This window comes from Tasmannia lanceolata, unplaced genomic scaffold, assembly GCF_043159265.1.
Source record: "Tasmannia lanceolata isolate RefF3 unplaced genomic scaffold, GAP_Taslan_0.1 ptg000002l, whole genome shotgun sequence".
NCBI classification, from domain to species: Eukaryota; Viridiplantae; Streptophyta; class Magnoliopsida; order Canellales; family Winteraceae; genus Tasmannia; species Tasmannia lanceolata.
Genome location: NW_027518679.1, coordinates 49564668 through 49577495, shown reverse-complemented (window position 1 = coordinate 49577495; position 12828 = coordinate 49564668). Strand labels below are relative to the sequence as shown.

At 38.5% G+C, this 12828-nt stretch overlaps 1 protein-coding gene across 1 annotated transcript; it reads right to left on the bottom strand.

Moving 5' to 3' along the window:
- Window positions 1–589: 589 nt before the first annotated feature.
- Window positions 590–5067, bottom strand: LOC143886404 (putative methyltransferase PMT15). Its single transcript, XM_077390371.1, has 6 exons — window positions 4191–5067; window positions 3151–3361; window positions 2750–3047; window positions 1918–2310; window positions 1759–1836; window positions 590–1187 (listed from the first exon to the last, which is right to left on the bottom strand). Exons 1-6 carry the CDS (start codon window positions 4854–4856, stop codon window positions 941–943), a joined length of 1893 nt encoding a protein of 630 aa, XP_077246486.1. The 5' UTR covers window positions 4857–5067; the 3' UTR covers window positions 590–940.
- Window positions 5068–12828: the final 7761 nt, after the last annotated feature.

Genomic DNA, 12828 nt, shown 5'->3' with positions numbered 1-12828 from the left:
AACCCAATTCAACCCAATTTGAAAAATTGGGTTTGACGGGTTGGGTTAGTGTTGTCCTACTCAACCCAAGATTCGAGTTCGGTGCTATCGTTGATTCAGTTAGGATTAGCCTAAATACTTCTTTTCTTTTCGCAGAATCAAGCATTTCCACTTCTTTTCAGAATTGATTTTGTCCAAAAACTTATTATCTGACTCAGTAGTTAAATGCAATTTTGAGCCTGATTGTGCGTTTTGGATTTTGAGTCTAAAACTGATTATTGGACTCAAATCCAAGGCAAAATAGAACCAAAACCAGGAGGGCCAAAACCGACATGGCCTAATTAGCTTTGAAATCAAAATCAATTCTCAAAATCCAAAACAAACAGGGCTTTTATCAGATTCATAGATAAAGAAGAGTATCAGGTTTTGTTTTGACGAGTATCACTATTTCCTCTTAGTTGATTGCAAGATCTACCTCTCTACCCAAAGAAAAATATTACTGAACAATGTCCAATACAAGGGAAATGTCCCCTATAAAAGAGTAGCCATATATATACTGTAGGGGCCTGTCCCGAGTAAGAAAATGAGGCGAATATATCACTTCTATATCACTTCCCCTAGAACAAGAGGATTAGGGTATTTTCATTTGAATATTGGCTTAGCTAAATGGAACCCACATGCCATTTCATTGTCTTAATATGAATTTTTTTTATATCTAGGAACATCTTTTTTTTTTGGATAGGTTAGGAACATCTTATTATGACTATAAATACATGTTATCAGTAGCATTTTCAATTTTCAAATGATCAAAGTCATTTCTTATGAAAAGGAGTTCATTTGAGAGATCTTGAAATTTGTTTGCTGAGCAATTAAAAAGAATCAGAGATTTGAAAGAATCAAAATCAAATAAGAGGGAGCAAAACAGAAACAAATGCTGTTCTCTTCCTCTCTTTTGGTCCTTTCACAAAGTGGGGCTGTTGGATTGTTCTTGAACTGGGGCAGGGGCCGTCCAATACAACTTAACGGCCAAAAGAAGCTTCTCCCTCTTCTTAGGCCCATCTTCATGATCTACGATTTGGGTTTCCCATTTCATTCCATCCGTTAATCTTTTGATTCTAACCAAAACATCAACATCCTCTCTAAAGATCACTGTTCCTTCTGGTCTCAAAATTCTATCCATTTCCAAGAGAATGTCTTCCATTTCACATCTGGTTTAAAGAATAAAATGTTAGAAGATATTCAAGTTAAACGTTAGTATTATTATTATTTTTTTGATGGGTAAGTTGGGGTTAAGTGGACCCCGACCAGTACATTAAATAAAGAAAGATGATACAGTACTAGGAACAAGACCAATGCCCAATCCTTAAAACAATGTCTAAGGGCAGAACATATGATACCCTTAAGACAAACTCAAAACAAGGAAGAGAAGAAAATACACTAACTAGATTTGTGCAAATCTCGGGGCTCTCTATTAGGATTAGATTAATCTCAGTCCGTAATTTGTGAAACATCCAATTACTGCAAAAGCTCAAGCTGTTAGAGTTGTTTTTATTTAATCATTTATACTTCTACACTCCCCTCCCGTGTGGCCACTCTTTTTTTTTTTTTTTTTTTGGGTTCTTTGTTCACGTGGACTTTTAATATCAAGGAGTTGTTGGGTTTTGAACCCAGGACCTGCCGTGAGGCAATAGCTCTGAACCATTGAAACAACCAATGACTCCAAAACCTTATGTTGTTAGAGTTAGTGCTATTTAATCATTTATACTTCAACATAATTACCTTCCCTCGTAGAGGCTAAACACTGAACTGGCGTGAAGAAGATCGTATGTCCTCGGATATGTAGACATTGCTTCGCACCTGTGATTAATCAATTTAAATTAGCACGAAAAATGAGCACCAAATATTCAAATTCTGCATCAACATTGAGGCAAAGATTACCAATTCTGATATGTTCCTATCAATCCACGTTCATAGATGACACCCAGAGTGTTGATTTTTGATTCAATCGGGACAACATTCATGACCCAGACTGGATCGTTGATGAGCGCTGCTGCAAATCCTCCCAGATGAGAATTCATGTCTAACAAGTTTCGGTACCTCCCTTTATTCCCCAACTGATTGATCAGAGTCTTATAATATCCTAATCTTCTCTTCCATAGCTCTGTATCTTGTGTAAAATCCTCCACTGCAATTCCCTCCAAGCTCCCCCTACTGATCCTTGGTGGCACAACAGTTAATCTCTCCGGCCATTTCGACAATTCTCCACCTGCAATTTCTTTTATTCCAGCAACGTCAGGTAAGGGAGTTATGCAAGCTTGCATTTTTGTATACCTGCGAGACCGTGATTCAAATGATCAAAGTTGTGAAATTTCTTACTGAGTAGGCAAATTTAGAGTCTGATGGAAAACTGTGAAACCACCAATTACTTCAAAAGCTTAAGCTATTAGAGTTTGTGCTGTGGGTTGGCCATACAGGTGGATTTTTTTTAATATTAAGGAGTTGTTGGGTTTCGAACTCAACTTGGCGTGAGGCAATAGCTCTAACACCATGTGAAATAACCAATTACTCCAAAACGTTAAGCTGTTAGAGTTGGTGTTATGGGTTGGCCGTACAAATGAATTTCTTTCTTTCTTTTTTTAATATCAATCAGCTGTTGGGTTTTGAACCCAGGACCTGCCCTAATACCATGTGAAACAACCAATTACTCCAAAGCTTAAGCTTTTAAGAGTGGGTGTTATTTAATCATTTATACTTCAACAAAAATGCATACCACGCAGCATCAGGATCTTGGGCCGGGCAGAACTGTGGCGTCTTGAAGACCTTACGATTTATCTTACAGTGGATATGATTAGTGGGTTTCTGCCAAATTGCAATCTCCGCCTTCTCCTTCAATTTCTTCCAACAGAGGCTTTTCGCAACAGTTTCAATTGCAGACTGTTCATCTTTCAAGTCTTCCTCTGTTCTCGCCCAACCTTTCCAGCGGGCTCTCCAGTTAATCGGAGGCCCCGAGAGAATCCAATACCCACCAGGCCGTAAAATTCGATCAACTTCAATTAGAAAAGCCCCATCTATTTCAAAAAATTCAATTCATGATCAATGCTAATTCAAAAAAAAAAATTACAAAAAAACCAAAAGGCATCATTTTAAATTCAATTCACATTTATAAATTACCATAGTGGTGCCAGGGAATGAGACAACGGGAGCAATGTGCCATGTCAAAAGCCCTGGATGGGTATGGAAGCCGGTTGGAAGCGAGCACTCCGATCATGGCGGGTACCCCTCGTTCAAGGGCGAATTGAACTTGCGCTTCATGTGTGTCCCTCGGCGCGAACGACATTGTGATGATGTTTCGGGACAGTAGATAAGCTCCCCAGCTTGCTACCTATCACATACAATATTTTAAATTTAGCTTTTGGTTTTGGTCATCAGCAAAACATAAATTTTCCAGTATAAGTATGAAATTTCAGCCAAAATTTTGTAAAATCACGAAAACATTTCAGTACAAAATCATGGCCGAAATCTAGGTACAATTCTTTGCTACTGGTTTTCTTTTTATTTTTAGTTGTTTCTTAGAAATAACTTAAAATGAATTGTTTGTGTGCAAAAGTTATGTTTCAGACGAAATCTCAAAATTCCGGCCGAATTCTGGTATTTCTCTTTCCCAAAAGCAAGTAGATTTCGTTTCTCTAGCTGCCAAAATCAAAGTACTTTGTTGAAAACATTTAAACCATGTGCACTTAAATGGTAGGCAATTCTTACAATCAAAGGAAAATCGGATAAAAAAGCCATATATTTCTGTTCCATTTTCCTCAATACGATTGTATCCCATAATCACTTGCACCGAACTTTCGGTGTCTATAAATTAATTAACTCATGAGGCCGTTAGCTATTAAGTTCTCAGAGGTGAGAAGAGTGGGAACCACCTCCTGCTAAATTCACGTGAGACCACCCTTGACAATAAGGCCTGTTCCCGAGTCTGTGCACAAGTCAACTCGGAAACCAGATCTTTCTTTGACTCGTTACTTAGAAACTGATATCAAAGAAAGCTTTGCAAAATCAAACATCCGAAAAAATCCGATAAGAAAGAAATCTTCAGAAACAAATTTACAGACATTGCAAAATCAATCTCAAAGAACAGATCAAAAAAAAAAAATCTCAAAGATACATGCAATAAAACAAAATCCCATCTAATATCTACACATTTTTCTTACCCCACAACCCGTATCAAGAGCAGTCCTGATCGAACCATCTCTAAGAGGAATAAGCTTCTCAATATCATCAATATAAGCATCAGCCCCACGTGGAAACATGGTCCCACCACCGGGAAATCTGAACTTATCACCCTCAACCCGAACCCAATTCTGAACAGCTTTTTCCACCGTGAGCTCCTTATGAGGAACGTTATTAAACCATGCAAATTGCCTACTTTCCGGCCACGGAATCGGATTCCGGTACCCGTAAGGTGCCGGAATCAAACACTTGAGTAGCTCTCCTTGCTCCGGGCAATGTCTCTCTCTGAAGATTAATCTATCCCTATTGTATTTTAAAGACCTGTCTTTGTCCTCACAAGGAGTGTACTCGCTATATCGTATATCACAGGGTGGGAATGGGTTAATGGGGGCAGTGGGTGTTATGTTGAGGGTATGGTGGGGGGCGAAATCGAGGATTAAGGGGGGGTTAATTGATAATTGTTGGGTTTCGGTCAAGCAGGGGATTCGAGTGAGGAGATGGGACGTTGTGTTGTGTTGATAGAGGCCGAGGATGTAAGAGAGGGAGCAAAGGATGGTGATTATTGTGAGACGAAGGATGTGGGCCCTTTTCAAATATGGGTAACAGAGTGTTTGTACACCAGAATATGGTTTATTACCTCCGGCCATTTCTGGGTTTCTCGAAGAGATGAAATTTTTTTTTGTTTGGAAGTTTGTTACTAGATGATGGGAAAAAGGGTATCAAGTAGAATAAAAGGATAAAGTAGAAGAAAGAAAGGTCTCTCTGTGTGTAACTATTAAGAAGGTTGGAGACGTATATCTTGCCTAATTTCGGACTGGGATGTGGATTGGAGTTGGAGAGTCTACTTTTAGGCTTACTGGGTATGTAGTATGTACATACATAGACAGAAATCTGAATTTAGACCCTTGCTTTTTTGACAGATACACCCCTTCTCTCTGTCTATGTTTTAAGTTTCTCTCCTTGCTTTCCGCAGCATGTGATTTTATTATTATTATGTATCTTTCATATGGTATTTGCTAAGGTCCGTGGCAAAAGGCTTTTCGCGGCTGGTCTGTTGCACTCCATTCACAAGATGGCTGGTCTGTTGGTCTGAAGTGCAACAGACCAGCCGCGAAAACCCTTTTGCGATGGACGCTAGCAATTCCTCTTTCATATTTATTTCCTTCTTGTTTTAAGTACCTGTGTACAGCGGTGGGTTGTTTGGATGCAGGTTAAGTAGAAGAATTAAAATGCCATCATTTTACAAGTAAGGAGAAAGTAAAAGTTAAAATCCTATTTACTTTCCTCTGTCTTTGATTTGGGAGGAAACTCGAAAAGCTATCATATGAAAAATTCTTTTTTTTAGAAACAAGGAAAGTTGATGAATAATGTATGGCAACCAAACAACTATAGGACATGGAAATTGGTATTATTTTACTTTCTTTTTTGGACACAATATTTTTGTGGCAACTAAATGGACGCTTGGGATCGTTTTTGGATCCGCACAAAAGTGGGAAGGTAAAAGTAAAATACATATTTTTCATTGCCTCGCTTAATTTAGTTGCCATTAAGTATTCACATGGGACTATGGGAGTACTTCTCGGCCATAAATTTTCCAAATGCAAGTCATCATGCTCGGTCTGACTTTCCCCTCAAATCAAGAGAAAATGAAGCACTACTCTATTTTGATGAGGGCATTCCTCACTTTATTAAAAGTACGGTATGGCCCGCACCATAGGATGATCCGAACCGTCCATTAGATGGGCCAGATCCTAAATAGGTTGTGACCCAAAAATCATTAACATAGGTTTTTTTTCCTAGGAAGATGAACCTTGGGTTTGCATGAAAAACGAAAAAACGTGGGTCATGACAATTGATTTTTTCTAATCTAATCTAATCTATTTATCTAGGTATTATTTGACAACTTAAACTTTTCCAAGGGAGGTGACAAGGATGCCCCTTCTTAATTTATGTGAACACTTGCGTGCCCATCTCTTTTATATGAACACCAAACCCTGATGTTGACCCCTAAACCGTTGATTTGTATAGTTCTTTATATTATATAAGCAGGTGACAATATTATATTTTATGAAGTGGGGATCCGTCCATTTCTTTTATGATGCCCGAATTTCATTTCAATGGCTAGCTTAATTATGAAAACTGGTTTGCTCATGTTTTCAAAGTTTAAAATAAGTTGGAAACTTGGGTGCATTTAGTAACCATTCTGGAAATCATTCTAGGAATCGTGGAATCGCAAAATCTTTCCAAGAAAACTAGAAGGGACTCTTCTGTACTCAACAAAAATAGACCTAAAATGTGCTTTTAAAGGCCACATTTTCAAAACCATATGGTATTTGAATTATTTGGAGCAACATAATAAAATAAAGAGAAAACGGTTTCTACACACTAGCTTAAAATACAGTGGAGGCCCACATTGTTTGGGTGATCCAAACCATTCATTTGATTGGCCCTCACATAGATAGGTTGTCCACAAAAAATCAGCTCCATAGGATTATCCTAACCCTTCGAACCGTGGAGGCAAAAAATGGACAGATTTGTGAAGGTTTATACACGTCCATTTTACCTCCACAAATCGTAGGGTTGGGACAATCCTATGAAGCTGAATTTTTATGGACACCCTATCTATGTGAGGGCCAATCAAATGAATGGTTTGGATCATCCAAACAATATGCCGCCCACTGTATTTTAAGCTAGTGTGTAGATAACTTGTCTACACGTGTGTAGAACCCGTTTTCTCTAAAATAAATTGGTCTAGAGATTAATAAGTTACATGATCAGAAGATTAGAGATTAGTAACTAAATGGCAATTATATTCAAAGCTAATCTCAGTTTCTGCGTTGTGGTCGGCATCTTTGACATAATGTGGGTGAGCCCGGGTAGAGTTCTGATGTGCTTGCCATATTAATTAGGAGCCTTTTGGGGTGTTATTTCCTTATTATTTTCACATTATACTTTCAAGTCAGAGAGAGGGAGTGCCCTTATAAAAACCAGAGCCATCCATATTATCAACCTATTGAGTGAAAATTAATAAATAAATAAAAAGAAAAGAGGGCAACCCTAATGCGTTTTGAATTTTGAGAATTGAGTTTGAGTCAAAACTGATTATTAGCTTTAAAATTGTGTTTAATTTTGAATTCAATAATAAGTTTTGGAGTCAAAATTATTTCTCAAAATCCAAAAGGAACTTTAGGGCTAAGTTTCCAATCTTTTAAAGAAACTCCCAACACACCAAGTTTTGAGAATAAAAAGAGAGATTTGTGAGTATTTGAATTTTTAAATAACTACTTAACGAATAGATTTCTTAATATCTCTTTTTACTAATTGGGAGATGATTTTTCACCCCTCAGTGCGCATTCGCCCCCTTTTAACGTGATTTGACGTCAAAAAGCATTAAGTTGCCTACTGTTCATGTTATAAGGGGGCGAATGCGTACTCCAGAGGGGTGAAAATATCATCTCCCTACTAATTTTAGCGCGGATTTGAAAATATCAAGGATCTGTTTCAAATCCAAATTTTAGCCGTTAAAAGTTGTAGCAAACAGAAAATTAAATCCAAATGTTGGGGAATCCAAACAGGAAGAAATTAACAAAAGTACATTTAACAAACTATGATTTTGCTTCTATGAGTTTTGATATGGTGTTCCCACGGCCTATTTAAGTCGGGCCCAACAAATCAATGGTTTGGATCATCCAATAATGTGGGCCCCACTATGTTATTTTTGGTATGCTTGCATGTATTTGGGGACACCATATAAAAACTGTTGCGTGTATTCTTTTTTGACAAGAATCTCACCCAATTTTAAAAAATACCAACGAGTCTGAGGGTAATTCTGTCATTTCCGAAGCTAATAAAAGTGGTGTTCGAGAAATACATCTATTAGCTTTCCTAGTTTGGAAGTCTCAAGTAGCGGTGTAAATAAATATTCGAAAATTCGATTACAGTCCGCATCCGAATCCGTTTAAAGCAAATATTATCCGAATCCGTTTCAAGCGGATATTATCCGAATCCGTTTTTTAGATATCCGGCTCTTAGCGGATGCGAATCTGGTAAATAGTATATCCAATCAGTTTAACATCCGAATCCGAGAAGTACATCTTTTTATTTATTATTAATAATAGCATCAATATTTATTTTTATTAATGACACACTATCTTTTGTTTCTAAAAAAAAAGTGAATTTTGTTTTGAATTTTCTTTTTAGAAAAGAAACAAAAACAAAAAGTGTTTTGGGTGGGAAATGGAGTAATCTCTAATTTTAAGAGCATTCTTGGAGTTTGACATGGCTTCTTTATGAAGCAACAAATGTGGGATGTAGGATGAAAGAGACAAATGGATTACGACGATTGAAAGGAGATGGCATAGCTTCTAGAGAATTCTAAAGCAAAAAGGCCATCTAGATCATTGATGGTAAATGGACGGCTCAGATCAATTTTCCAACTTAGGGTTATATAAAAACCCAAAATGCAATTAAAAGAGGGGACTTCTAAGGTTTGTAAGGAGAAGCGAGAGAGAGGAGAAAAGAGGAGGCCGAGACACCATCTCCGGCATTCCTCGGTGCCCCCAACCTCCACCAAAATCCACCGTCGCCCCTCTCCACCTTCTCACAGTCACCTCCATCACCGCCAGTCACCTCCATCTCTAACCCAATCCCCATATCTATTCCCATTTCTCTTTATCTTCGACATCAGCACTCCCACTTCCCCTCTTAAAAATAGCCCAAACCCAATACTTCATATACACCAAAAAAATAACAAGAAAAAACCCAAAAACCACGACCAACACTATCATCCATCCCCACCGCCTCTATCTCTATCTCTCTGTCTCTACCTTTGTTTTAAAAGGATCTCACATATTTTAGGGGTTGAGAGTTAATTTTGAGAAGGGAAGGTAGCAGTCTGGTTTTAGGGTTTGAAAAATTCATTCGAGGAGTAAGAAGGAGAAGAAAGATAAAGTGCTGCAATAAAATGTTTGAATTTACCGGATAAACGGATACGGATAATATCTGAATTCGAACAATATCCGTCAGAATCGAATTCAGTAATAGATATTAAATATCCGTCGAATCTGAATTCGGATAGTGTATACTGTAATCGAATTCGGATATAGCCATATCCGCTTCGAATTCGACCCTTTACACCCCTAGTCTCAAGACTCGTTTTCGAGTGCGATTTTGAAGGGTGTGGACGTCTTAATTGGAAATAAATGCTTGCAGCGGACGGAGCCTATATATAGATGGACAGCTGAGATTATCTTTTAGGAAACTCGTGTCTGCGGGCCCCACAATAGTCAGAGTTTTCGGTAGTTTGGGGGAGGCCCCACCATATACGTGGCATTGCCTGGTGATTTGGGAAGTTGGTCTTGTGAGCCAACCACAAGGCCAAACAAGGAAATGATATCAGCAGGACAATGTTTTGATATTTGCAAAGCAGTCATAGATACACTGTAGCTGGGTGTCCCAAGTAATCACCTGTTTTTTTTTTTTTAGGAAAAATTGCCAATGGTTGACACCAAAATATGAGAATTGCCAACGGGGACACTCTTTTGAAAAATTATAAAGGGGAGTCGAAAACGAGCTTATCAAGTCTAAAAATGGAAACAGTGAAAACTTGACCAAAATACCCCTAGGGGTTATCAAGTCTAAAAAAGGGTTACCAAGTACGTAAACAGGGATTATCAAGTTCATAAAGACTTGATAACCCCATGTAAGACTCAATTATCCCCGGGCGAGAATTGATAACCCTGCTTAAGTTAGAGTTGTTAAATCATATTTAGACTTGTTAACCAGTTGATAATCCCATTTTAGACTTGATAACCCGTAGGGGCATTTTGATCAGGTTTTCCCGCAAATTCGGTTTTCGACCCCATTTATAATTTTTCCAAAGAGTGTTGTCCCCCCATTGGCAATTCTCGCATTTTGGTGTCCCCCACTGCAATTGTTCCTTTTTTATTTAACCAAATGCCAGGATTGGGTGGAATCAACATCATCAGTCACCGATTCCAGTGCCTTAATCCAACAATCCAAATGCGAGCTAAAAGGTAGAAATTTTTGCCCATTTCATAATTTTTTAGGACTAATTAAGAGATACTCTCGAACTAAGGATTTAACATTAAAACACCCATTGAAAAAATATTAAAGTAAAGAAAAGGCAGTGTATATGTAAAAAATACAAACAGTGTAACTATAGAAAAGAAAATAGAGTGCCCTAAAAGCCATCTTCATAGAATGATCCTAACACTCCGATTTGTAGGGATTTGTAATACTTCATCATCTACATTGTTATATAATTCTGATTGAAACCCTTCACCGGGTAGACCCCACCATGTAAATCCAACATAATTTAATCTCCCAGGGCCATCCCATCCACTGATTGGTGAGGAACACTTGATCAAGGAGATTTTCAAAGTATGTTATTTAATAAGTGGGCCCCCTAAATGAAGGTGTGGATCATTTTAGACATCAGCTGTGTGGGCCCGGATCAAGCTCATCCTATCATTCATCTATGGGAATGGTAGGTATGGCAGTGTGCTCTTCTCCTTTGGGATTAGAAAAGGGGGGGCGGGGGTTGGTTTGCAAACGAAGTCTTCTATTTTGGCTTTATTTGGAAAAAAAGGGTCTTCTAGTTTGACAATTTACAGAAGTCATCAGATTTGAGTGAATTTTGCAAATCCTCATGCCATCAGCTTGTGGCCAAAATTCCCATGCTAGATTTGTTTGACTCGTAAAAAGACCAAAATGTCCTTATATGTGAAAAGAAGAAGAGTACATTATAAAAGACCAAAATACCTGTGATGCTCAATGAATGTTTTGATAGGGTGAGTCCCACTAATTCAACTCAAACTCATGCATCGGGTGGGGCTCACCATTTTACTTACCGCATAATATGATGGGGTAGCTCCCTCTACTCCACTTCATATCATGTAGAGGGTGGGGCCCAGTTTTTTGCACCCATGAATAGCATGGCCCAAGAATGCTAATATCTATAGAAATGATATTTTCACTACCTTGATTCAAAACATTTCATTGAGCAGCATGTGTATTTTGGTCCTTTATAGGGTAATTTTCGTCTGTCCAAGGATATTTTGTTCTTTTCCAAGTTAAAAATAAATAAAAATCTATCATGGGTATTTTGGTCAAAAATCGACGGCATGATGGGATTTGCAAAATTCACTCAAATGTAAAAACTCTATCTGTAAATTGTCAAACTAGAAGGGCGCTGATATTCCGCCCCCTCCCCCCGCCCCCTTGTAGGCTATTCAACGTTAGGCTTTAACGTATATGTCACGTTTCCCATTTGACCGGAGGCTTTAACGTATATGTCACGCTTCCCATCATTTGACCTCTCTCTCTCTCTCCCCGCACACAAAACAGTTGGTGGGCCCAACAGAAACCGTTGGTGGAATGGTAGGGCCATCTTTGAACAACGTAGGCCCCGCCCATACCACATCATAGGATAATCCTAACCGTCCATTTGATGGGAGATAAACGCAAATAGGTTGCGTCCCAAAATATCATTTCCATAGGCTGATCCTAGCCCTCCGATCTAAATAGAAACTACATCTTATGCAACCTCTATAAATTGGTAGGGTTGTGATCATCCTATGGAAATGATTTTTGGGGCACAACCTATTTACATTGTGGCCCATCAAATGAATGGTTTGGATTATCCTATGGAGTTGGTTGTACAGTAACATTAAGGCTCAATCGTAGGCCCCACCAATATTTTTCAAATTGAAGCGTACCGTCCACAACATAGGATAATCCAAACCATCCATGGTTTGGATCATCCTAGGGTGTGGTTTGTACAGTAACATTAAGGTTCAATTTAGGCCCCACCCATATTTTTGAAAATGAAGTGTACCGTCCAGACCATAGGATAATCTGATCCGTCCATTTCATGGGCCATAAAGTAATGGGTTGCGCCCCAAAAGCCATTTGCATAGGATGATCACAACCCTCCAATCTATAGAGGTTTCCATAATAAGCAATTTCTCTTTATATCTGAGGGCTAGGATCATCATATGGAATGGTTTTTTGGGACACAACCTATTTACGATGTGGCCTATCAAATGGACCGCTTGAATCATCCTATGGTGACGGTACACTGTCATAGTTAGTGGGTTGGATTTGGGCACCAAGGAGGAGAATTTTGGAGGCCCATTAACTGTTCCCGTTGTGGAGAGAGAGGTGGGAAACGTGCACTAACATGATACAAGGGGGGTGGGGACACACTCGTCATTAAAAAAAAAGAAAAAATAAAGGGAATCTAACCTCCCGGGGGGGGGGGGGGGGAAAGAAATCAGCGCCCAACTAGAAGACTGTTTTCGCAAAAAAGGCTGGGTTTGTTTTGGATTTTGAGAACCCATTGCACGTCCAAAACTTATTATTGGACTCAAAATTGCGAGTAATTTTGAATCCAATAATCAATTTTGGACACAAAATACAAAACAAACAACCCAATAATCAATTTGGGGCTCACAATGTATTCTCAAAATATATATAACGAACAGGAGGACTGGCCGTTGAGTATTGCTTCGATACTGTAATAGTTTAATGATTCGATTAGGTGAAGAAGACGACAAGAAAATCCAAATGGAGAAAAAAAATCAAAAAGGCCCACGG

Bases quoted from the DNA above. Each gene is read 5' to 3' on its own strand.
- LOC143886404 (XM_077390371.1), bottom strand. From the start codon at position 4,856: ATGGCCGGAGGTAATAAACCATATTCTGGTGTACAAACACTCTGTTAC. The intron at 3,362-4,190 runs GTAAGAAAAATG...TGTATGTGATAG, and splicing joins CTCTTGATACGGGTTGTGGG to GTAGCAAGCTGGGGAGCTTA. The intron at 1,837-1,917 runs GTAATCTTTGCC...GATTAATCACAG, and splicing joins ATAGGAACATATCAGAATTG to GTGCGAAGCAATGTCTACAT.